The 27147-nt window shown below is 46.0% G+C and overlaps 1 protein-coding gene across 2 annotated transcripts in view; it reads left to right on the top strand.

The window, feature by feature from the left end:
- OTUD7A (OTU deubiquitinase 7A) overlaps positions 1 to 27147 on the top strand; it is a 286462-nt gene that overhangs the window by 194434 nt on the left and 64881 nt on the right. For both annotated transcript variants that reach the window (XM_012764622.2, XM_012764624.3), the window contains 2 exons: positions 16733 to 16915; positions 23571 to 23789. In XM_012764622.2, coding sequence (XP_012620076.2) covers positions 16733 to 16915; positions 23571 to 23789 — 402 coding nt within the window. The remainder of the gene's footprint in view (positions 1 to 16732; positions 16916 to 23570; positions 23790 to 27147) is intronic.

Below are 27147 nucleotides of genomic sequence, written 5' to 3'. Positions count from 1 at the left end.
CTACCTCCCACCCAAATTCAAATTCCTCCCACAAAAAAGCAAACTATTAATAAAAGCAAAAAAAAACAGGCGACTGTGGAAGGCCCCGCTTTCTCCTGGCCTATGTCTTCCAGCTGTGCTGCAGCACCCAGAGGCCTTCCAGACTGTTCTGCTCATCACCTGCTCACAGACACTTCCGGCTGCTGCTAGGGCTCTCTGGGACCCAGGGTCATATGCTGGACCTGCTGTCCCATCCACCAGTCTAGAGCCCAGAGTGCAGAGGTGAGGGGCTCAGCTTCACCAAAGCCCTGGGCACAGTTGCCCATCTTGTCGGGCTTTACACCTGACCTTGCCCTGGGAGTCTTCCTCTGAGTGGGAGCCACAGGTTGTCCTATGACCCACTTCTCTCGGGCCATATTCATGAGCCAGTCACCGACTCGATGCATTTTATAAAAAGGTGCTGCTCTGGCCATTATTTGCAAGTGTTTTGTAAAGCAGCTGGATACAGTTTCCAGCTGAAATCTTAGGGAGTGTCCACATGTCAAACAGGGGGAGCCGCTCAGTGGGCACCAGGGCTCTCCCTGTCTCCAAGCCCGGAAGCCTCCACTGCTTTTACTTACACCTGCAGAATCATCACGAAATCCTGCTGGCTCCCATTCAGAAGCCCAGCCTCTCCTGGAGGGCACACAGCCCAGGCCCTGAGACTCTCCACTGGGCCTGCCTCACGCTTGCCCACTGCTTCTCTGCTCTTCAGAGAGCAGCCAGAGCAAAATGTAAAATAGAAGTCATTTGGCTTCTTAAAAATAATAATAATAATGGCCTGGCAGAGTGGGAGGGACTGCTGGAATCTGACTGGGATGGCATCAAATCCCTAAAGACCTAGAAAAGAAAAGTGCTGCAGAGGCAGAGGAGAGCTGGGGGACTTGTGGGGCCTGATTTTGAGCTACGGTCATCAGGACTGGCCTGTTAGCATCAGGATAGACAAGAGTGTACCCTGGAACAGGACAGAGTCCAGAAAGACCAATTGCTCAACTGATTTCCTTTTTAAGAGTCACCAAGAGAAAAGGAAAGGAAAGTCTTTTGTTGGATATTTACTGAAGAAAAATGAAAATATATGTTCACACGAAGACTTGTACTTGAATGTTCATAGGAGCTTTCCGCATAATTGCCAACATCTGGAAGCCACACAAACACCCCTCAACAGGTGAATGGATAAACTCGCTGTGGTGGGTCCACACGATGAAATACTGCTCAACAACTGAAACACCAAACTACCACTGCATGCTACAACATGGATGCATCTCAGAGACTTTGTTCTGAGCAAAAGAGGCCAGACACGGAGGAGTCCTTATTGCATGATTCCATTTACATGGATTTCAGGCACAGGGCCATGTGGAAGACGAGATGGACAAGATTCCAAAGACGCCCTCAAGATTCCAGTTCCCTGACATTCAGTCAAACGCCGTCTGGGTACTGCTGCAAAGGGACTTTGCACATGGAATTCAGTTGCTAATCAGCTGACTTTAAAATAGATTATCCCGGCTTATTTGGGCAGGCCCAAGGTAACGTCAGGGCCTCGAGAAGAAAAAAAGGAAGCAAGAAGACTTGGAAAGATGAGGCCAAAAAGGTCAGAGAGATCCGGAGTGTGAAGGGGACTCCATCTGCCATTGCTGGCTTGAAGATGGAGGAAGGGGCCACGAGCCACGGAACACGGGTGGCCTCGGGATGTTGACAGTGACCTCTGCTGACAGCCTGCAAAGGACTCGGTGCTACAGCCACCTGGAACGGGATCCTGCCACATCTGAATGATGCTGGAAGCCGATTCTCTTTCCAGAGCCTCCAGCAGACGCCAGAGGGATTGGCTGGGAGGGGTGTGGCGGCCACCCTGATGTGGTGATGGTGGCTTAGATCTTTATTGTGCTCCTGGCTACACAGGTTTGAGCACTTGCCTAGGCTCACCCAGCTGGGCACAGAGCTGGGCATTCATTCCTCCATGTACAGATTATCCAGCCATAAAATGGAATGAAATCCTGTCATTTGTATCAACATGGATGGAAATGGAGGTCATTACATTAAGTGAAATAAAACTCGTACAGAAAGGCAAATCACCTATTGAGTACAATGTATTCAGGTGACAGGTATATTAAAATCCTGGACTTTTCCACTATGCAATTTATCCATGTAACAAAAAAACATGTTTACCCTCTAAATCTATTTAAATTTGAGAAGTATAAAATTTTTTAATTTAACCAAAGAATCTCAGAACATTTCTTTCTGCAGCTAAGAATATGCCAATGGTCTTGCCTCTTCCAAGATAAAATCTTTCATTCTTACCCCACCCTGCACACTCCAAGCACAGGCTGCCCCACACCACTCATCTGTAGACACTACAGCCACACAGGCCCACAGCAAGGTTTGACCTTGCTGTTCTACTGACCAAAAATGCTGGCCTCCAAATAGCCAAAGGATTGCCTTCCTCTTTTCTTTGAATCTTTCCTGAAGTCATCTTATTAGGGAACTATTGGATGCGTGAGTACTAAAGCAGCAGAGTAGGCGCCCCCTAAATCTCTGTTGAATGTATGCACGTAGCTCCTGGGAGGACACAGCCTCCTGGGTAGACATGGCCTCTTGGATGGACACAGCCTCCTTGGGGATGCAGGTCCTTGGGCATGTAGGTACTTGGGGGATGCAGGTCCTTAATGGATGCTGGCTTTGTGGTGGATGTGTCCACAGGGGAAGATGCAACCTCCAAGGTAGATATAGTCTCCTGGGAGGGTAAGTCCTCCTGAGTGGACATAGCCTCCTTGGTGGATGTCGATCATTGGTGAACACAGCCTCCAGGGGGAATGAGTCCCCTTGGGTAGGTGTGGCCTCCTGGCCCTGAAGTCTTACACAACACAGTGGGTTCTGCACCTGCACCCAACTTTATCATCACCCTCACCTGCTTCTCCTAGGCACTCTGCCTTCTCCACCAGGCAGCCCGGGAAGAGGGGAGCAGGCAGTGCTCACCCCAATCCTGATCCCTATGTGAGTATGATTTCATTATTTTGTAGACATAGAGCCCCAGCAGGATTTCATGGAATCTGAACAAGCAGAAACTATCCTGGGAGGCCCAGCAGCCTTTCTCTGGCAGGCGTGTGGGCTGGTTGACCAGAATTACATGGAAAGAGCTAGAAGGCTTTCTTTAGATGTGACGAATTAAACTCCTCCTAAAGGCCAGGTTGGCAAACGTCCAAGAGACATGTAGTGATTTATTTCTCATGTCTTCGGGATTTAGTTTGATTTCGGTTTTAAAAAGCTGCCTCAGGAATTTTTAACTGAAACAATTTAACTGAAAGGAATAGATTTCTTTCCTACATGCCGTGCAGACCTCAGGGCCTGGGTGGAGAGTCACTGGTAAGTCCCACCGGAGAAGGCCGCCGGCATTCTCAGCAGGGCACGCTTTAATTTTCAGGACTGAATCCATTTTGACAGTTGACTTAACTTTCTTCAATTTTTATGAAAGCCAGTATTTGGATTATTTTTCAAGCACCATTTAAAGATTAAAGGCCAGGAGACCTTAATTTGGTGAACGAAGCTATTGCAGTTGCTGATTTCAGTCAGTAGCTTGTGACTGGCTTGGAAGAAGGTGGCTGGGCTCCGTGAGGGGAGGGTGGGGACACGAGTCAGCTGGCTTTCTGCGGCGTGCGGTGCTGTCCCAGCAGGTCCCCAGCTCCACTGAAGCAGCAGAGGACTAGCATCGCATAGACATCAGGGAGGACGGCAGGCTGTGTGGCTGAGAACAAGGCAGCCGCTGCATTCATTTATCTCTCTTTGAAATCAAGTTTCTTTTTTAAAAGCCATCTGAGACTCTGAAATCAAATTATGTATTTTCTAAAAATCCACCTGAGAGAGTATCATTCTGGTCTCCTCTGATAAAACCCTACAGCCCAGCCCTGCTGATGTCGTGTTGTGTGAATGAGCTAAAGACAGCCTCTGTGTAGCAGGCTGAGAACCGGAAGAGCTGACCGTGTAGGTTCCGGTCTGAGTCCGAAGGCCGCTCAACGGCAGACAGGCAGGCAGAAAGGTGAATTTTCCCTTATGTCTAGGCACCCTATAGCCAGTCCAGTTGACATGTAAAATTAACCATCTCCACATGTAAGCCCCCCTTCAACCTGCCTCTCCCCTGGGAGTTCTCTTGCACTTCTCTCCTCCTGAGTAGCAACCCACCCAACCCCAGGCTGCCACAGTGCCCTGCTGTGAGGACTGTCCCCTTCCCCACAGGCAGACCTGCCAACACATTGCCCCTGGAAAGCTTGTGTGTGCTATTGCCACCTTGTGGTCTTATCCTTTCTCTTGGCTCAGCCCCCAAATCTCTCAAAACCCTGACGCCCTGTGCCATTCACTGAGCAGAGGGTGGTTTTGCAAGCCTCTGAGCCTTTATAAGTTCTGTGCCCCGCACCACCCTTCATCTTCCTCTTCTGGGAAGCCTCCAGTCCTCACTCACAAATAACGGGGTGAGTTGGTGCCTGTGCAGACTCCTGGCTCTCTGTACACGCCTCTCAGCCAGCCCACATCTGTCTTACCTCTTGCTGTGTCGGCCTCTTGAGAAGCACACGTGGGTCTTTATTCATCTTTATGTCATCGGCACCCAGGGTGCCTGCGTGCGCTGGGAGGCTTGCAGGGTGTGCTCAGGGAGTCCACGGCAGGAAGCAGGCGGCCTTCCCTGAGGTGCAGCGTTGGAACACTGCCTTTCCCGTAGTTTTTAGTGATTCAGGTTAGCTACTCTTCAGCTGCTGTGAAAATGTCTCGCCGTATATTTGCAGCATTGTTTAGAACAATTGCATTCTGAGAATAGGAAACCCAAGCATTTGGAAATACTTCAAAGTTATGCTTTGTTTATAAGCTGTGGAGTGTGTGAAATCCAAAAATGGAATTTTTCAGACCGTAAACATATTCGTTTATATACTTATACAGCAATAGAATTATTTCATTTGTGGAATAACTCAACCATAAGTTAGTGCCTACTGTTTGTGTGTGTGTATATATAGTCATGCATTGCTTAACGACAGAAATTCCTTCCAACCTGAATAGCACATTATTGTACTGAATGCTGTAGACAACTGTAACATAATGGTAAGTATTTGTGTATTTAAACATATCTAAACATAGAAAAGGCAATGCATTGCACTATGAAGTTACAACAGCTACACTGTCACTATGCAATAGGAATTTTTCAGTTCTGTTATAACCTATGGGACCACTGTCATATATATTGTCCATTGTTGACTAAAATATCATTATATGGCATATGACTGTGTGAATATATGTATAATTATAATTTGCTTTTCTTTTATTCAGTTGATATATATATATATATGACCAAATTGAGAGTTTTCTTTCCAAAATTATTTCATTCTTTTATCATAAAAATATACTAATTAAATTATATTTCATATTAGTATGAAATTTGTAGTTTCAATACTTACCTTGCAGAGTAGCACAAAATAGTCATGATTCAATGATAAAATTAATTTGTTTTAATTTATTTTTCTATGTTATTTAACCAGTTGTTTGAAATGGTTGAATCCAAAATTTATTTTCATTTTTGGATGTGTGCATATTCATTAAAACTAAATCATAAAGGAGCCAATTACTTACTTAGGCAAACAAATCACGCCCACCAGGCATTCAGGTAAATGGAAGCCCTGGGGACATATTTAACATTAATATGAATTCATTGAAGAAAATGCAAACATAACGAGAAAATAAGTCACTCATGATCTTACTCTTTAGAGAGAATCCCAAAGATATTTTGTTGTCTCTGTTTTTAGTTCTTCATATACATATATGCACATACATGTATGTGTGTGTTCATGTACATGCACACACATATATACACGCAGGACTTTTAGTGTATATATGTTTGTCAAATGTTTGGGGTAGAAACAACTAGCTGTGTACCCAAGTGCACTCTTCCTCTTCCCTAAGCAGGTGACAAGGCCTCATTTCCCAGGCTCCTGTGTGTTTCGATGTCACCCTGTAATAACTCCCACAGTGGAACAGCAGAAAGAGTGACATGTGTACTTTTGGACCTGTCCCATCAGAGCCCATCTGAGGTTGAAGGAGAGACCACAGTGAAATAAGGGAGAAGTGGGTGCTCTTCTGGGCTTTTTCCCCTTCTGGCTGAGTAGGCCGCTGGTACCACACAGGGCAGCTTGGAAGTCACCTATTTAAGATGACTCCTGGCTCCCTGGGTGAGTGTGTGGAGCAGAGCCACCCCTGGCCTGGACTCCCACTCTGGACTACTGTGTGCAGAAAGGAATAAGCCTTTTGTCTTTAAGCTACTGACGGGTGTGGTGGGAAGCTCTACTGATGGCCACAGCATAACCTACTCTAATTCATTATTTTTATCAAATATTGAGGAATTACCAAAATTTATCAAAACTAATTATAAAAATAAAGCAGTTTTAAACCACCCAGCTTTAAAAGGGTGGAGGGATGGAATTTGTCATCAACTTTGAAATCCCTTTGTGCTTCTTCCTAACCCTTCACATTACTTCTCCCCTTGGAGATGACCACTACCCTGAAGTTTGCATTTACCTTTTCCTTGCTTTCCTTGAGCATTTTACCATGTGTATCTGTACCTGTAGACAATATGTTGTTTATCATTGCATGCTCTGATCCTTGCACAAATGGAACCCAACTGTATGATATTTAGGAACTTTCTTCTTTCCTGCAACAATATGTTCCTGAGTTTCATCTATTATTGTTATATGGAGTTTAATTTCTTTTTTGTTGCTGCATAGTATTTCATTATTTGAATAGACCAAGTGTATTTGTTCATTCTGCTTTTGATAAATATTTAACTTGTTTTTTCTTTTTTCTACTGCTGTTATGAATGGGGCTGCCATGGCTCTTTGTGCATATGGCATATGTACAGGTGTCTCTCTAGCAGTGGGATTGATGGATCACAGGGTGCATGGCATTGTAGATAAAATGGTCAGGAAGAGCCTTTCTGATGAGACCACAGTGAAGTGAAGGAGAAAGCAGTGTTGGTATTTTGGGAATGAACAATCCAAGCAGAAGAATCAGCCAGTGCTGGGGCCTGTGGTGGGAAAGTCCTGGCCAGGAGGCCAGAGTGGCTGGAGTCCAAAGAGAAAAAGGAGGTGAGGTCACATGGTACCCAGGGCCAGATTGCAAAGGGCCTGGAGGCTGTGGAGGACTCTGGAGTTATCTGGAAAATAATTGAAAGTCTCTGGGGTTTAAAAGGAGAGGAACATGCCAAAATTTACATGTTCAAAGGGCCACTTTGGCTGCCCTGTGGAGAACAGGCTGTAGGACACCGCAGTGAAGCAAGGACAGGAGCCAGGGGACTCGGGCAGTAATCCAAGCAAGGGAGCTGGCCAAGCTAGGGTGGTAATGGCAGAGAATTCAAGAAGGGATTAAATCAAGAATCTATATTGTAAGGTACAGCCAAACAGATTTGCTGCTGGGGGTGTGAGAGTAAGAACAGTCGTGGCTGCATGGGTCTTTGGCTTGGCCATGCTAGGAGTGGGCTACTCTTAGCCAGCCAAGTTGAGACACAGGGTCAGGAGTTGGATATGCGAGTCAAGAGCTAGGCTGGGGACAAAAATCCAGTGTGCTCAGTATTTAGATGGTGCTTACAGCAAGCAGCCAGACAGCAGTGCAGATGGGGAAGAGCAACGGCCCCGGGGCTGGAGCCCTTCTGCAAGCAGAGGCCAGGAGTCAGAGAAGGATTGGCAGAGGAGACCAGAAAGAGCAGTGCGTGAAGAGGAGACAAACCGAGAGTGCGGGGGCCCACATGGTCAAAGAAGGGAGTGGCTGACACTGGGATTGCTGGGGTTGGCAGAGCGCAGGTCCTCGATGCAGGTGACGGAGTGGTGTCAGGGGAATGGTGAGGATGGGTGCACGCGGGTGGTGGCAGGAGGGGAGCAGGGTGCAGCGGCGCGTGCAGACCAGTCCAGAGTGTTGCCTGCTGATGGCCTCGCGCTTCCTGGGGTTTCCAGCTGGACATCTGAATAGCGGTAGAAGACTCCATCCTGCGTTGTTTGTTAACTTTCAGAATTTAGAGTGCCCCTTAGAGACGAATCTCTGTCATCTCTCAAAGTTGAGAAATTGGGACTCAAAGAGGAGGCAGAAGTTGCCCAAGGAAGACTAGCGGCACACGTCAGCTCTCCTCTTAAGTCTGCATTCCTTTAAATCAGAAGTAAAAATTTCTTACAAGTGCTCCCAACAGAATTGGGTCCAGATCTGAGCACCGAGGAGAGGCAACATCTGGAGTTTTAGTGAAGGAGGACGAGGACCGTTAAATGGAGAGGACTAGCGCAGCCTGGGACATAAGAGGACGATGAGATGAGTGCAGCATTTTGGAAGAATAGGAAGAGAGTGAATGAAAAGGAGGTAGTGGGTAGCTCTATTGAATGGGAACAGAGAGGCGACCTTGGGTTTCTGTACGGGAGAGTAGTTGGCAGTTTTGAAAAGAGGAGCTTCAGTGCAGTGGTGTGCACAGAAGCTACCTCGCACACCAGAGAGTGAATGGCTCGAAGCTCTTGTCCTTCTTAAGTGTTCTGTATCTAAGATTCTTCAACAAAGTATCAGTAACATAATTTCAGTTCAAAATGAACAAGCAGCTAGTGAACAAGGACCTATTGGCAGATTACTTTAGCAGCCTTTGAGCTAATTTCCTTCTCCATATTCCATTAAAAATAAGCTAATTAAAACTAACCTTACAAATATCAGTTAGTTTAGAGGATCAGTTATTTCGGCTTTCTGTTTCTGTTTGTATTTGATAGCTAGGGAATTCAAAATTGTTGCCCACAAAAGTAAATGAGATGAGATTTTCCATTTCTGGCAATATGGCAAACTAAATATTATGAGAAAGTTGCCACTCTAATACACTTAAAATACAAGATAATTATTTTTAAATTCTTTTGTAAACTTTAAAGTTTTTCCTATTTGTTTTAGATAGCTAATTTTCTCAAATAGGTCAAGAGGTAGACTTTAAAAATATTGCACCCCTCCGTCCCCTCTAACCCACCCTGCCCTGACCCCTGGGTCACCACTTGTATTTGTTTCATGTTCACCTGTCCAGCATTTGTATATGCAGATGCAAGCAAAACGTGTGTGTGTGTGTATATTTCTATCCTTACCCAAAGGTAGGATTATAAGTGTTTCCACTCCCTAATGTATGCTACAGCGGTTTCATACAACAGCATCACATCGTGTTAGGTGGCATGCACTCTAGGGTATCTAAATCATCTTCCATAGATGGCCACTTGGCTTGTTTCCATTATTTTTCTGTTGGAAACAATGTTGCAAAGACTATATTATATATACCTCATTTTATGTGTACAGGTATTTCTGTAGGATAAATTCTCAGAAGTGCAATTGCTGGGTCATGGGATAAATGCATTTATAATTTTGATGAATATCACAAAATTGCCATTCTTGCAGGTTATATAATTCTGCACTTCCACTTGCCTGTGTCTTTTGGATTGTTAATCTTTTTTTTTTTTCCTTATTGGTTTCTGGCAACACACACACACAGACTGTAGTGTCTGCTCTAGCGCCCAGACCCCTTCCCCGGGGACCCAGGCACTCCTCCCTGAGTAGAGAGGGGTGGGTGCTGATGGCTCTGGCTGAGTCCCTCTGCAGGGGCCCCCGCCATAGTGAGTCACCTTGTCCAAGGCGCTCCCTAAGGGCAACTACTCCCCAGTGACTTCTCTATGTCTGAGTATAAAGGTGGATAAAGGCCAGCCCCCCTTGCCACAGCGGACCCCTGAAGATCCCTGCTACTCTGTGCCCCCTACCAAGCCAGCAGAGTCCCCGCTGCACCTCTGCTGGGGGCTGCTGCTGTTCCGCCCAGTCCTCGGCCTTCACCCCCACAGTTCCAGCCTCACGTGTCTTCTTTAGCTTTGTCCAGGAGCTGACCTACTTTAGAAATAAACCCTTTGTGATACGAGTTGCAAGCATTTTCCCAGATTGACATTTGTCTTTTGACATTTTGTATGTATTGGAGATTCTCTGGGGCTTTCTGTTATGATCCGTTGCTTTGTCTGACCTTTTATAGACCAGTGATTAGTGATTGAGGTGGGAGAGTAGGTTCAGGTCTGGGCGTGCTCCCACCTCCTCTCTGCTCGAACTTTCTGAGTTTCCAGTTATTCTTGCTTATTTTCTAAGTGAACATGAAAATCATTTTATCTGAATCCCAAGAAAGGGGAAAAAACCCTGCTTACTTATTAGAATCAAATTAAAGTTTTAAGTTAGCTTAGGGAGAAATTACGATATTGAGTCTCCCTAACTAAGAACATAGTATGTGCAGTTCTACTTTTGCCCTTCAGAAATATTACAAGTTTTACACACATATGTTGTGTGCGTTTCTTTTAAGTTTACTCCTCAGTATTTTATCCTTTTAATTGCAATTGTAAATAGAATGTTCTGCTTCCATCATGTCTTCTGATGTGTTTTTGTTCACATCTGAAGGCTATTTATCCATGTGTGTTAATTTTACATCCAGGGTATTAATCATTGCTGCTGTTCACAGACTATGCCCAGCTCTCTGCCTCCCCCTGTGGGCACAGGGAGGATGCCCCTCCTGGCCCCAGTGCTTGCATGGGACCCTGTGACTAGCTGTGGCCATGGATCATAACAGAAGTGCGATGTCACTTCTGGGCCCGAGTATTTGATTGTTGGGAGATGCTCCCAGCTTTTTGTTCCTCTGCCACAGTGATAGGCAATTTTTAAGAGTGGCTGCGCTGTCAGCCTGAATCCTGGAGTGAGAAGGTGCGGCAAGCAGCTCAGTCCAGGGCAGGCTCATGGAACAAAAGGTAAACCCTTGCTGTTAGGATCTCTAGGATTTGGGGGCTGTTTGTTACTATAGTATTGTCTATCCTGCTATTTATGGCGATCTGTTCTCGGTAATCATGTATGTCAGTGTGTTTGTCTTAGTGTCTCATGGTAGTTTATAAAAGTTTCTGCTTTTGAATTTAGTATGCAGATATCCTTACCTCTTGTGTCTGCTGTTTCCATATGTACCTGGCATTTGCTTTAATCAGGCATGGTAAGACATGCAGACGTGGGAATGACTGTCGTGAAGGAAGAAGTTTGTTACTCACAGTTCCCCCTAGAAGCAGGACACGCAGCACAGCACTCAGGGCCCCCCGGGAAGCGCCAGGCTGGCCAGGGGGCAGGGGAGCAGGTGGAAAACCTGAGCAGGGGCCCTTTATTGTGGTTTCCTCGGGTAGGAATGGGCGAGGCAGGAGAAGTAGGCTAAGCAGGTTTAGGGTTAGCTGGTCCGGATAATTCTAGCAGTCCAAGGTGCGGGCGCTGTCCTGAGTTGTCTGGCACCTGGCCCTGGGGTGAGAGGGCAGGGGAATATTTCCCTGGAGTGTAAGAGCCCAAGAAGAGTGCTGGTTGGGGGGTCTGGGAATGGTTCCTGAACTCTGACATGTTTAAAATGGTTTGTCTGTAGGCTTTATACACTAAAGACTAGCCTGAATGGACATAAAGCTTTCTCATCTCATACTGATTTCTTTCTACAGTATCTTGTAGGTGTGACCCCATTGTTTTCTGGCATTGAATGCTGCTGCCAACAAGTATGTTGCCAACCTGATTTTCTTTCCTTTTTGCTTAAATATTCAAAGAATTCTCTTTATCTTTAAGGCACAATAATTTTGCAAAGATATATGTTGGTATTGATGATACTAGACCAGTTTTCTTATATACATTGTGCCCTTTCAATATGTGGAGTCAAATCTTTATTTCAGAAATGTTTGCATTTTTAATTAAAGTTTTAAAATTCTTTTTTCTTTTCCATTATTCTAGATTTCTTATTTGGGGCTCTAATTATGTTAAATTTCTTTTACCTATATTCTATTCTACTATTTCTCTTTAATGTTGTGTTTTTTTCTGTTTTACTCTACTAAATTTTTTTATTTTTATGATTCTTACTATGCTCTCTGTGGTCTGTTTTCCCTTTGCTCCATTATAATTAAACTTCACTTCTAAAACAATTTGATTCCTTTTTTCCCCCTGAGTTTAGTAGGTTCCTGTTCCATATCCTCTTGTGAGTTCATGTATCTGTGATTTGTAGTTTGCCTTTAGAGCTGTGATACCTTTGTGCTAAATTAAAGCAGCACATCCCCCCTGAATGCCAAAACACGTATGTTAAGTTTAACTTGCATTCTACTCCCTCTTAAGACAGTGAAAAAAATCAAATGATTTAGAAGTTTAAAGCATATACATTTTCAGCAGTAAACAATACTAGAGGTCTAGGTACTTACCATGAAACCTGTGCCTGCTAGTAATCCAAATACCTTGCTATCTTGTGATCATCACAAATGGAGGTGTAGCCTGGGAGAAGAACTTCACAGGCAGTCTTTGCCCTCCTCTGGGAAGTTATACTCTCCTGCTGCTTTGAGGAAATACTGCTGGAAGAAGGAACACAGTAAGCAAATACAGAAAGGACAACATATTTTGAAGATATCAGATTGGTTGTAAGAGAAAAGTATTTCTAGCTGTGTGAATTACTATCCAAAATAAATTAGGATTCTGTGCATAAAGAATTATAGGAGAATAGAAACTCAATAGTCAACTGCTATCTGCCAGTGTTGAATATTTGGCTTTGAAGTGTAGGATACAAATTTTAATTAGATTTAAGATTATTCATGGAATTGAACTTTAATCTGCAAGAAAGGGTATAAATTTAGGGACGAAAAGAAGAATAAAAAGAAAAATTGGGTGAACCCATGTGTTCAGAAAAGGGCAAAGGAGCCAGCAAAGGAGACAGTGGAGTATCAGAGAAGCAGGGGAAGAGGAAGTGTGAAAATGTCCATGTTAGAGGAGACGTCTGGTGCCCTCCCGTGGACCTGATGACCTGCCCGTGTTGGGGAGATGGCATGAGTCACACTTGAATGAGAATGTCACATGGTAAAGGTAGGTCCCTGGGGAGGAGAGAACAACCCAGCCACTGAAAGCCCTGGCGAGGTGGGGTGCAGAGCGAGGGACCCCACAAAGAAGAAGGCAAGCTCTGGCTGTGGAGGGTCGTGGGAGATGGGCGAGGCAGGGATGGAGGTGTTAGCAACCAGGAGCCAGGACGCCCAAAGCTAGCTCAGGTTCAGGGGACAGTAGCCCCAAAAGCTTAGGTTTGAATCAAGACAGATCAGGATTTGACTCTCAGCTCCTTCACTGGCTGGATTTTAACCCTAAGTGATAGAAGTTAGGCATCAGCAAAACCCAATAGTTAATGAGAATAATGATAACTACCATAACTACCATGTATTTAGTGCTTCTCGTATGGAAGAACTTTACAAACACTATCTCCTTGTGTCATTTAACCCTCATAAGAATTCTCATTAGATGGATTTTATCATCCCACTTGTACAGAAAGGGAATCCGAGGCTTAGTGTGGTGAAGTGATACAGTCACTCTCAGAGGATTAGTAGGAGGGGGACCAGGGCTCAAAACCTGGCTCTAAAACCTGTGTCCTTGACTGCTCTGCTGGACTGTGTTTCTTCCCAAAACTGAGTATCCCAGTCTCAGGGGCATGCAGCCTTGAGACTGCCAGGCCAGGCCCGTTCCACCGCCATGCCTCTCTGCCTTTCCTCTCATCCTGACTCGATGCGAAATCTGTTGGGGTTCCTAGTAATTTAAAATGGAAAAGTGGAGAAGGGAGCTTGAAGCCCAGCTCCCTGAGCACTCAGCCCTCAGCCAGGCCACCAGGCACGGCCCCCACCCCATCCCTACCCTCTAGGCGTCCTGGTTTTAGACCCAGCCTGTACCAAGGCCAGGCTCATCCCCTGGGCATCCCAGTCCATGCATCTGTAGATCACCACTCACGATCCTGGTTCTCCTGAGCTGCTATCTGTGGAATTACGCAGGGTAGGAAACATAGCCTGAGAAGATCTGGCCCCTTAAACAACTGAGGATATGCCTATTGTCTGTCCTGTTTTCTTCTCACTCCAGGGCCCTCTTGGACCCTTTCCTCACACACGAACACTAATGTACCAAGTCCCTGGGATGTCTTTAGAACCTTAGAAGGCAGCGTTTGGAAGCCGAGTGCCTGTGAGCAGCCCCTGCCTCCTGCTCACCTCCCTCCCATTCTCACCTCACACTTCCTGAATCCCTGTTGCTACCCGCTGTGGCAAGGTTAGACCAGGAAGCCCACTGGTTAGGGATACAGGGCTGGTGCATAGCGAAGCGAGCGTGCGTCCAAGGCAGTGACGAAGCATCCGGAGAGGTTGTGAGCAAGTCGGCAAGTCAGCAGAGTGAGAGGTCACTGGGAGAACAGATGGACAGGCCTTTGTTGATGGGCAGATAGCTGCCTTCTCCGTGTGGTCACAGTTGAGCCCTTAACAGGTGCCTATGGTAGGGACACACCCCATTCTGCAGTGTGGGCTGCCGCACTGGCCCCCGAGCTCCCCCGTGGTAACTGCTCCTGCCTTCAACTCAGCCTGAAAGGGCTCATGGCAGGAGCCATGGATGGAGTCCTGGGCAGGGTCTCCTGTAGTTACTGGGCAAGGGCAGCAGGACAGGTTCTTTCTGGGGCTGGGAGAAGCCCAGTGGGGTGGGAGTGGGCTGGCTCCTGAGAGCAGTGTCCAGCCTGCAGAGCCAGGTGGCCACAAATCTGCCAGGTCCAGGTCTTGTGCCTGGGGCAGCCTTGCAGGGGGCAGGCAGCCCTGTGGAGAGAACCAAAACACAATGGCATATCCCATGGGGACTGCAGGCAAATGCCTTAGCCACGCCAGGCCTCGTTTTCTGTCTGTGACATGCCAGGATTATGCCTGCTCCTCATTGTGGCTAGGACACTGCCCCTGTTACACCAGGAGCCCAGCAGGTGCTCCACACAATCTGTTCCTCTCCTGTCCCATCCCTCTGCACAGACAGAGTTCTGTGTGCCAGTGCTATTGCTGCCACTCACAGCAATGTCAGTGTGCCTGTGTTTTGTGACAGGAGCTGGGGTCTAGAGTGCTGCTCCTCTGCCTCCCCTCCCCATGACCTTCCTCCTTGACATGAGTTTGGCCCTTCCTTGGCACCTTTCCCCCCAGCGCTGCGTTAGAGCAAGGTGCACACCCAGGCCATTGCACCTGCAAAGGTGGGTGAGTTCCCTAAAGGCAGGGCCTCATCCTTGTCCTTCTCTTCTTAGAACCTGAGCCCTGGAATGCTAATCCCCATTGGATAGTTACTACCCCATAGACTCAAAAATGCCAGGTTTGGCCACATAGGTATTATTTGTACGCTGCAGTTCTGCACACTGTGTCTGTTAGTCAGGTATAGGAGTGAGAATGCATTCTCTGATTTCTTATTTAGTTTGGTTTTACCTAAACCAAGTTTGTCATTGCCACTGCCCACCCCTCCACTACTCTTTCAAACAGCAATGGGGTCCGCATTACATCCATGCCCCCCTCCTATTATCACTTACAAAAATCCACTGTAACTTTTCTGTTATTGGGTCGGTGACCCAGATGGTTTTAGTTTGCTTTTCTTACCCACTGAGATGGTGTCAAGATGTGTCTATTATAGGGTTTGTTAGCTGGCTATGGAGGGGAAAGTATGATTAAATTGTGACTGTGTAATGTGATTTAAATGTCATGATTGATAGTATCAAGTCTGCAATGGAAAGAAGTAGAAAGAAAATAGGAAGAGGTTCAGATATTGTTTTATACATTTCACAGGGGTCCTCAAACTACAGCCCGCAGGCCACATGCGGCCCACTGAGGACATTTATCCGGCCCGCCGGGTGTTTTGCCACTGCTGCCTGTCCTGCTTAGCAGCCAGCTCATCCCAGGCCCACAGTGCACATGTGTGGAATGTGCACCGCACCCTCCAACGCCCCTCCAACAGTCTGAGGGACAGTGAACTGGCCCCCTGTTTAAAAAGTTTGAGGACCCCTGATTAAGTCTCATTCTACTGTGCACACAACATCATTCAGAGTGTAATTAGCCAATATAGTTAATACCTGCAATTCAAAGCTAACCAAGAGAGGATAAGATTTTATTGGCCCCTTACAATGGAGGCTAAGCTTTTAATTCTTTGCTTTCAAAAAGCACATGATGCCTAATTGAACCAGATGCAGTGTGTGCTGGCTTCTTCCTACGGTTTGGAGTCTACTGACCCTCAGAGCCAGGAACCAGAGCCCCCACGCGGTGTTCCGGCTCCCCCAAAGAGCTCCCCCTAGTGTGAAGTGTCAGCTTCAGCACCCAGTGTGGAGGGCGGGGGCCCTGCTGAGCGCTGGCCCACACCAGGCATGCAGTCCAGTCTGCATCTCAGCACAAAGTCTGCCCCCTACAAAGAAAGGCTCTCTAACAAGAAAAGCTCTCGTAGGCTTCTGCATTTCCCATTTAAGCTTAAAAGAAAAAGTCAAACTCCGAGCAAAAGCCCAAAGAAACTTTGGGAATTCTTTTTATTTATTTTAGCTTTATGCTTTGCTCCCCTTGGAGAGTAAACTCCACAACTTGACTTTCAAAGGGGGATGTAATAATCAGGGGTGCAGTGTTTAGAAGTGTGGGTGTATCTAGAGGCCACGAGACTAGACTAGGCACATGTTCAGATGGACGTCAGTTAATGGCTGTGAAATTCTGCTTTTAGAGATTGTGCAGAAGGCCGTTTTACCCCTTTCAAAATCAAGAACTACTGGTAGAAAGTTCATTATTTCATGTGCTAATGGGAAACCCTTCTTGTCACGGTGCTTTTCTACGATGAGACCATTACTCACGCATTCATACTGTGATCTCTTGTCATTTCTTGTCCGTAGGGAAAAACTGGGACCTGACAGCCGCTCTCAGCGACTATGAGCAGCTCCGACAGGTGCACACAGCCAACCTGCCACATGTGTTCAACGAAGGGAGGTGTCCCAAGCAGCCAGAGCGGGAGCCGCCCCAGCCCGGGCACAAGGTGGAGCGGCCCTGCCTGCAGAGGCAGGACGACATTGCCCAAGGTACTGCTGAGGGCTGAGCCCAGGCTCGGCTGCCCTGGGCTGGTGCGCCATGGCTCGCAGGCGGGTTGGGTGGTGCAAAGAATGGTGGGGTCTTCCCCTTCCAGCTGCAGACAAGTGGGACTCCCGGAGCATCATGCCTTATACCACGTGGACATGTCATTTGCAGCTTCCATTCATGGCTCCTACCTCTGCCTCAGAAAAGCAAAAGAATGAGTCCAATTCCCTAGGACCCCAACAGCCCTTTAAGTGATTAAAAACAAGCATCCCTCCTGGAATCCTGGTGTTTCCAAACCAAACATGTCCACTTCCTTCAATTATTTCTTAAGTAGCATTATCTCCTTAAGGAGCAAATCTGTTCAACATCACATTCAAGTATGTTAACTGACCTTTTAGTTCACCTTTTCCCACCGAACTAAAATGTCGACTTTGCCATATATTAAAAACCCAAACATAACTTGCGCTCTGTTCTTCTAACAATGGAAAAGAAGACAAACTCTGTAAAATAATTTAAGGAGGTTTATTCTGAGCCAAATTTGGGGACCATGGCCTGGAGCCACGTCCAAGAAGACTTAAGCAAGTGGACTCACTGTGGTTGGGTCACAGTTTGATTTTTATACATTTTCAGGGAGACAGGAATTACAGGTAGAATCAAAAATCAATATATGGAGGGCATACATTGGTTTGGTCCAAAAAGGGTAGGACATTTTTTGAATCACGGGCTTGTAAGTCATAGGTGGATTTAGGGATTCTTTAGTTGACAATTGGCTGAAAGAGTTAGGTTTTGTCCAAAAGACCAGGAATCAGCTGAAAGGAATGTTTAAGGGTCTTCTATCTTTCATGTGATGCTATGCCGGAATCAGGTTGGGAAGCAAACAACCTCATAAAAACCTGATTACTGAGTTTTTATCATTTGTAGGCATGACTCACCACGCCTGCTTAGAAAGGGATGTTTTGGGGGCAAAGAAAAAGATCAAAGTTCAGTTCTCACTTCCCACCTGTGTGGCTGACCCTGTTATACTCAACTCTAGTAGTTTAATGTAGTATTAATATTATTCTCTTTTAAGACAAACTCCTCCATTGATAAACTTTTCCAATTTTTTTTACCATTTTGAATATTCACTCTGCCATATAAACCTTAAAATTATCATTCTGATTGGAATTAGACTGGATTTTTTATTTCATTTGAAGAATAATTGACATTTGCAATATTACTCTTCCATCTAAGAACATTACGTATGCCTCTCCATGTATTCAGATTCTGTTAAGACTCTACTAGGGGTCCTCAAACTATGGCCTGCAGGCCACATGCGGCCCGCTAAGGACATTTATCCAGCCAGCTAGGTGTTTCTGCCGCCGCTGCCTGTCCTGCTTAGCAGCCAACTCGTCCCGGGCCCACAGTGCGCATGTGTGGAATGTGCGCTGCACTCTCCAACGGCCCTCCAACGGTCTGAGGGACAGTGAACTGGCCCCCTGTTTAAAAAGTTTGAGGACCCCTGCTAGGCAAAGAGAAAATCAATTTATTTTTTATTTATTTATCTTTTTTCTAGTCAACTACATAAATTCTCTTATTAGGTCTAATAGTTTGTTCTAAGAGAATCACTTGGATTTCCCAAATATACAATCATATCCTAGGAAATAATTTAATATTCTTCTTCATATTGACACAGTTAATTCAGTTTCTTGTCTTATTGCATTAGGTAGACCTTCCTGAGCTGTTATGAGTGAATTTCGTCTGTGTTCCTGTTAGTTCAGCCTGTCATTCAAACTATAGTTGAATCTACATCTTAGATTATTCTTGTCTGCTTATTCTGCTATCTAGAAAAGCCACATTGAGTTAAAAATTTTAATAAACATTATCTGTTTCTTCTCTTAGTTTTATCCTTTCTGCTTTATTTGTTTTGAGGCTATATTGTTAGGTGTATGTGTATTCATCATTCTTAGGTTATCTTGCTCTAGGATTCTTTTTTAGCAAAATATAGGATGTCTCTTTGTCAAACCATCTGATATAATGGTTTTTATCTTGAAATTTGTTTTCAATATTAAACCATTACCCGTACTTACTATTGGTTTACATATGCCTGGAATATCACTTTTTCTGCTGTTATTTCAGCCTTTTTTATGCTTTCATATTAAATGTGATTCTTGTAGATAATTTATCATCAGGTTTTACTTTATTATCCAATCCAAGAGTCTCTGTCTTTTGAGTAGTGAATTGAATCCATTCTTTTTCCTATCTTCTCTGGCTAATTAAATTTTTCTACTGGTTTGAAAGTTATACATTCTATTTTTACTCACATTGTAATCACCTCTATTCTATTAAAACCAATATTTTGGTTTTCTTCCTATTATTCTTAAAAACTTAACAACTGCATATTACCCTGAAAAATATAAGTGTCTTAATATGCTTTTACATTCTCTTTTCCTTCCTCTACTTGCCCTCAATCATATTTAGATTTGTTTTGTTGCCTTTGCTTATTTAGGCAACAATTAATATCTTCATTTATACATATTTGTTTCTCTTTTGCTGAAAAAATCAAAGACTACTTCCAAAAAGAGTTTTTTCATAGTGAATCTCCTAAGGCATTGAGTGCCTAAAAAGATTTACACAGTGTACTTAAATTTTTGTTTCGTGGAATAAAAATTCTAGGTAAAAAAAATTACTTTCCTTGAATACTTCACAACCCTTCCTCCGTTGTGTTCTTGCAACTCCTATTTTGTCTTCTAAAAGATTCCCTTGACCTGATGATCTAACATCCCAATTCATTCTTCACATGAGTTCACTGTTAGCCCCATTCACTTCTCTCCATTCCAAATTAGTTCTTTGTCATTATTATTATTATTAATTCCCATCCTGGTTTTCTATCTCTTTGCACGTGTTTGCGAGGCTCCTTTTTGAATCTTGTCCTCTTGTCCGTTTATTCCACTTCCCTGGCCTTAGGACTTTGTTGGCCTTCTCTGATAGTCCTTGCCCTCCTCAGCTATTTCCTCAGTTTCCCTGTGAATTCCTGGGGCCTGTGGTCATCGGCCATCTTCACTGTGGTACACAACAGGTGACAGAACTCTGACTCGGGCTCTGGTCATGCTTGTTGGAATGAGAGTGGGCTGAGCGCTCAAGCTGAGAGCCTTGAGTGTTTACATTTGGGCTCTAAACATTCCCTCCTGTTCCCTTCCCCACAGTCGGCTTTTCCCCTGAGAGAAGCTCCCCGCACTTCTCTTTTAGAAAGTGCTCATTTCCGGAGGCTGCCACCCTCTGCTGTAACTGCCAGGCTCCGGGTGTGTTGGAGAGAGGCGGGAAAGCAGTGCTCATTGTCATCGGGCCCACCCGGCTGCACTCGAGGACCGCCTGGCGTTCCTCTGGCTGGCACGAGCCCACCCTGCTGGGATGATGGGCGTGGCAGTGGCCCGTGGGGGCCGTGCTGGGGAGAGAAAAGGCATAGCCAGATGTCTCCCCAGCCCCTCTCCTTGGGGCCTCGTTCTTCCGCCCCTGGTGGTCTCCAGAGTGGGTTCAGGGAGAGGCTGTTGAGGCTCGCTCACTGTCGTGTCCCTCTTGTTGAATTGTTGTTAAGTCCTGTTTCATTTCCATCATTACACCTGACGGGCGGAGCCATCTCCCCCAGCCGTTTGGCTCAGTCTTGCACTCAGGGCCTCCTCCCTGTCATGCCCTCAGCTCTGCACAGGTAGGCTCTTGGCACCCTCGGTGCGGTGGCAGTCCAGAGAGTTCCTGCTCTTTGGGGGCTGGCAGCAAACAAGCCAACCTGTTATCTTACCCTCCTGAGGAGGGGGCTGGAAGGACCCTCCTCTCTGCTTCAAGAGAGGTTGACGGAACCAGGGCCTAATGAGTGCAGCTGTCACCTGCTGCTACCTGATTTTTCTCAGGTATCATTTAAGGAAGAAAAAAAAAAAAAAGACAGGAGTCTATCATAGCATAATCCTATTAATTGAGGCTTGTGAGCAATCATATCTATTTTTAATAAAACTGGATTTATGTATCCCTTAATTGAGTTCTTCCTAAAATCTTAGTGTACTAAAATCGAAAATGGAGCACCCCATATTCCAAATCAGCATTTGCTGACCCTGAACCAAATCTGGCCGCTGCCTATCCTATGGATGAAGCATTATTGGCACCCCTCCCCGACTCCTGCTCCCGTATGTATTGCCTGTGGCTACGCCAGCACTACTGAGGCAGAGTGGAGTAGTTGATACTGAGACTGTCTGGCCCACAAAGCCTAAAATGCTTATATCTGTCCCTTTCGGAAAAGGTTTGCCTACCTGTTTTAAGATGTACCTAGGATTGGTTTGAATCAGGTGTGGTGAGACACACAGACACAGAAATGACTGTCACGGAGGAAGATGAAGCACCAGCGTCAGTCAGGAGGCAGGGGGGGAGGGAGGTAGGCCAGAGCCTTTATCTGTCGTGATTTCTGTGACCTTTATCATGACTACTTTGAATAATTTTAGCAGGCTGTAGGGCCTAGGACCAGTCTCTAATTGTCTGGTTCCTGTCCTAAGGTGATTAGGGCAGGGGAATGTTGCCTCTTGCAGGATAGGAGTGGTAGAGAAGGTGGTTCAGAGCCCGGCCCTGGACTGGCTGGTTTGCACAAGAAAGGAAGGCTCCTGGGCAAGTCTCTATCTCTAAGGACTGGTTAGCCTTGGGAGGGCCAGCCTTGCCCCCTTCAGAGAGGCCCCAGGTGCCCAGAGCATCAAAAATACAGAAAATAAGAAAATATAGCTAGTGTACCTCCCTGTCCTAAACCATCAGTGTTTGAGTTGACTTTGTCAGTGGTCTGGAAATTCTGTACATTTTCCCACTAAGCTCTTTTTTTTAAAAAATCTCTCTATGTTTCTCTGGGGAATAACTTTGATCATGGTAATTCCTGCAAAACATTTCACTTATACATCCAAAAGAAGGATCAACAAGTTCATGTTTAAAGAATGAGTCTGTGAGTGTGTATGTGTGTATATATATGTGTGAGTATGTGTCTGTGTGTGAAACTAAGAGAGAGAGAGTGTGTGTGTGTGTATGAGATTATACATGTTCAGCCATGGAGGTGGTGGTGAGGAAATGTTAGAAGTAGGAGCATATATTTCCATTATTTGATCTTTAACACAATCTATTTTTAGTTCAAAAATGCTTTTTTCCTTCAGACTCCAAACATTTCATGATTTTGGAACTGCTTCATAGCATCACATTGTACTATGAATCGCAATCCTTTAAGGCCTCAGTATCGGCTCATTAGTTGGCAAATAGGTGCTGACTAATAAGCCCAGAACAAGTGTGGGTGACTCTGGCTGGCAGATGCCCAGTGCTGAGAGCAGCCTCTGGTTGTCTGACCACCGGGTAGCTGGTGCATGTGCCCCTCAGTTCTCCAACGCCTCATGTCCATCTCCATGGGGTCCCCAAGTATGGGGCAGTTCCCTCTTTCACAGACACAAAAAGGTAGTTTGTATCAAGAAGAGTAAGACCAGAGTAGACCATGATGTTTGGGAATGCTATGACGAGAGCTATCCAGTCAGAGAGAACTACATTAAATGACTTAATATGTGTGTCCTAGGGAGGCTCATGTGGGACATGATTATCACAGTAACTTTGGGAAAAATAACCTATCCTAAAATCTGAGCCACAGTGGAGAACACTGGATAGACTGCTGCTTGTGTTACATACATAAATGCACAAAGACAAAGAGCATCTCCCTGGTGCCATTTAGTGCCAGGAGAGGACGGCTCTCAGAGCTGAGTTAGAGGTAACTTCAGACCCAAAAGCACGCCTGGGGCTCTTTGGCACTGCTGGTGTGTGCTTGTGCAGTGGGCTGGCAGCTCGCCGCATTACGAGTCGTTCGGTGACTCACGTCAGTGCCATACGCCAGGTGGTGGTGATGTTAGTACAGCAGCCGGACGGCCTGCAGGATAGGAAAGGCTTATAGCGTGCAAGGGCTGGTGTGGACGGATATGGGTGTGCATGTGTGTGTGTTAATGTGTACAGGCCTAAATGTGTGTAGTGGGTATGCATGTGTCCATGTGTGTGCACCTGTGTGTACAGTATATACATGTATTATTTAGTGTGTATAAGGACATCAATGTGCATACACATGTGTGTATAGTACGTAGTGTATGTACATGAACATGTGGGTATAGATGTGTTCATGTGTATAGTGTATCACCTAGTATATGCATACATATCTACATGTATGTGTGTCTTCATGCATGTGTGTATGCTGTGTAGTGTGTGTATATGTATACTGCTGTCTAATATATATGTGTCTAGTGTATGCAAGTATGTGTATAATTTTGTGTATGTGTGTGCATATATGTGTGTACATAGCATTTATAAGCACATGTTCAGGTATGTGCATGTGTGCGGTTTGTACATGTACATGTATCTGTGTGTATGGGTGTACGTGTATGTACATATATGTGTGAGCATGTGCATGTGTGTGCACATGTTGTGGTTGCAGTGTGCATTGTTGTATGGGAGTGTGTATACATGGATTGTGAGTGATGTGTTTGTGTGTATACATATGTATATGTGTTTGCGTGTGTGGTGTGTGTATCTGTGTGTGGTGTGTGCACATGTGTGTGCATGTGTGTTCATGTGCAGACACAGAGCCACACCTATACCACTCAGTCCCTGTGGCTGTCTTTCCTTGTCCCCCTGCAGAAAAACGACTTTCCCGGGGGATCTCTCATGCCAGCTCAGCCATCGTCTCCCTGGCCCGGTCCCACGTGGCGAGTGAATGCAACAACGAGCAGTTCCCCCTGGAGATGCCAATCTACACATTCCAGTTGCCAGATCTGAGCGTGTACAGCGAGGACTTTAGGAGCTTCATTGAACGGGACTTGATCGAGCAGGCAACGATGGTAGCTTTGGAGCAGGCAGGTGAGTGGCTCCTGCCAGCAGGCTTGCGCTCTTTGGGTCAGTGAATGCGTGAGCTGGCCTAACTTACTCAAACAGCAAGAGAAAGACGCGTGTTCTGAGACCCTGGCAGTCTTCAAGTAGGATTCTAGATGCTTGCACCAAACCTCCTGTTCTAAAGACTGTGCTCTAGCCCAGCACAGACTGGATGGAAGGGCTAATGACCAGGTGATGCTGAAATCTCTTAGGTTTTTCCCTTACTCCTAAATCCCAGTCCTTCCCTACAGAGAACTCTATGCTTCCTTGCCTTGCTTTTCTCTGTCCCCACCCAATTCTTCCATGGGTTTGAACAAAAGATAAGAAAGACTGTGGGCTTTAGAGAAAATAGGAGACCTCTGTCACTTCCTGTGGACATGGGCAAGTCATGTAACCTCCCTGAGCCTCAGGTTCCCCATCTGCAAGGGGGAGAAGACTGCTGAGCTGGTAGAGCTTTTTGACTACTAAGTGACATGTGCCTTCCATACCTGTTAGTTCCTGTCCACCAGCCTTGCTAGCCTTCAGGTCAAGGGAGCACAAAGCCTGAATTCAGTCTCCTTCCTTCTCCTTAATGTTCTCTCCTCACCCTGACATCCCAGTGAGAAAGAGTTTCAAGGAGCAAGCCAAACTTCTCATCTTTGGAGTTCCTAAGGAGAAAATAATTAGTCCAAAACAAACATCTAAATCAAATTTAGGTTCTTCCTAAGCAATACCTATTTCACTTATAATCATCTGCATCATAAATATTGCAAAATCACATATCTGTGGGCTTCTCAGACACACATATAGAAGACTCCATGACTCTCTTCCCAGGCCCATCATGCACCTCCCAGTGGGCGCTGCAGGCATGGCTGACAGTGCACACAAAGCATGTCCTCAGCCAAGGGGACCCCTGATCCTGCTGGGGCTGGGAGACAGGGCCTTTCCATTCTGACCCAGCTGTCAGCCAGCTCTTCCATCTGCCATGGAGTGGAGCCGCCACTCCTAAAGGTCATGGAGATGCTCCCAGTGTAACATCCCAGGAGAGCAGGAGAGCAACCTCTGCCTGAGCACCAGCCATGAGAGGATTCCGTTGAGGGCTGCAGCCAGCAACACACTGTTAGGGAGTGGACTTAGCTCTCAGCCAAGACCCAGTAAAAATTGTCAAGCACATTTGAGTGTGTCAAAGAAGTCAAAAGGGAAGGATTTGTAGGTTGGCATGATCCTGACATTGGTGGGTGATCAGGCAGGATCTCAGAAGGAAAGAAAAGGTGGCACACCAAAACTAATGAGGTGGGGCTATTTGCCCACAAGCGGGCAGGGTTTAAGGACACCAGCAAAGGACAGTGCTGTCCCTGGGAGTAGCCCCAGCAGAGTCATTGCTACCACTGGGCTTGGCAAAGAGGCAAAGGATGAAAGTAGTTGCATGGAGACAGCCACTGGCAGGAGGTGTGGTTTGGGGGAGAGAGAAGATGCTGGAGAAATAAATTCTCTGACCACGCTCTTTCTCCACCATCCAGGCTCTGACCAGTGCTTCTTACTGGCATAAGGACAAGTTGCAGAGAACTCAGTGCTGTGGTCCATGCAGGTCACCTGCTGGGCACAGAGCGGTGTGGAGAAGGGTAGATGGTAGATCTGTAGGGCAAATGGGAAACATCTAGAGAGTCGACATGTCAGAGCTTCTGTGTGTGCTGGTTTCATCCTACGGCTTGTCGGAGTCATGCAAGGGCTGTCCTTATTCACCGCTTTCAAGTGGGAAGCACAGATGCATTTAGACAAAGGACAGGGTGGTGATTCTCGGGGTCTTATTTGTGTGGGGCAGGCTCGCAGTCAAGTCTCAGCCACAGGACTCAGGGAAGCCTCAGCAACGGTGTGCATGGCTTTAGAACAGGCTCTGCACTCCCGGTGACTGGATCTCAAATTGTCATCTCAGCTGCTGCACAGCCATCAGAAGCAGCACTGTGACTGGCACCCAGAGCCTCTCTCTGTCTTACCTTAACATCTTTGATGGATCAACAAACAGAACAACAACAAAAAAATCAATCCATCTGGATTAGCCGTGCTCCCCCACTCACCGTGGGGGCTGGCTGTCTTTAAGCTGTGTCTATATGACTAGTTCCAATAAGATATTTTTCAATAAAAGACTCAGTATTCATAGAGAAGGGGAAATTAGCATGGGTTAAGAAAGAAACAAGTTTTGTGAGTGGCTCTCTGTTGAATGCCACGGCGGGCAGCTCAGCCCAGAGCCCTGTTCAAGGGCGTAGGTAGAGTCCACCACGTTGGCCTTCTCCTTTAGCCCTTCCATGCTTAGCTAATGCCTTTACTTCTTTTGAATGTCTTTTCTGTTATTTTTTCCATATTTCACATTCATTTTTTTTATTTCAGCATATTTTTTATTTCAGCATATTAACCGTAACAAATGTTAAGGTTACGTATATTGCCCATGCCCCCACTCCCCCCTCGAGTCAGAGCTTCAAGCGTGACCATCCCCCAAACGTTGCGCATCTTGCTCGTTGTGTTTGTATATACCCTCCTCCCCTCCTCCCCTCCTCCCCTCCTCCCCCCTCCCACCTGCCAGGCACCCGATAAATGTTTGTCCTATATGTCCACTTAGGTGTTGATCCCTTAATACCAATTTGCTGGTGAGTACATGTGGTGCTTGTTTTTCCATTCTTGAGATACTTCACTCAGTAGAATGGGTTCCAGCTCTATCCAGGAATATACAAGAGGTGCTATATCACCATTGTTTCTTAAAGTTCACATTCATTTTTATCACTTACATTTTACTTTCCAGACTACATTTTAAAAGGATGCTATTTGATTTCAACCAAGAGTCTTGAGAAACACCCTTTAAAAACCCAGGCTTACTGAGTTAAGATGTTAATTCACAAACAGGTCATTGTTTATGTCAGGGGCACTGTGCTGTGAAAAGAGCCAGCAGCAGATATCAGTGATCGCCCCCCTGGGGGGAGGGGGAGGGAGCCTGGTCCACCTGGTCTGGGCTAGTGGGAGGCTTTGGGGAACCCGGCTGGTCCCTACCTTCAAGGTGCAGTCAAAGGCACTCATGGCACAATTAGCACGTAAAGATCAGGGGTCTGCCTCAGGCAGAAGTCCTAGAGTCAACATGTCTTCTCCTTCCCGCACACTAAAAAGCAGTGCGTGTGCACAGACGGCTGTGTGTCCATTCCCTAGCCGAGCGAGGCAGTCTCTGTGCTGGGCGAGCAGGGACCCGACTGTAGCGCCGTCCACCTGACTTCTCGGAAATTCTCTTTTCCTCAGCTGTCAAGCAGGGGCTTAGGCTAGCTGATCTCTCAACCCTTTCTGTCCTCAGATTCTGGTGGGGCCCCCTGGCTGAAGCTAAGTGGGT

Source organism: Microcebus murinus, chromosome 7 (assembly GCF_040939455.1).
Source record: "Microcebus murinus isolate Inina chromosome 7, M.murinus_Inina_mat1.0, whole genome shotgun sequence".
Taxonomy (NCBI): Eukaryota; Metazoa; Chordata; class Mammalia; order Primates; family Cheirogaleidae; genus Microcebus; species Microcebus murinus.
The sequence above is the reverse complement of the archived record's forward strand: the minus strand, read 5'-3'. Positions and strand labels throughout refer to the sequence as shown.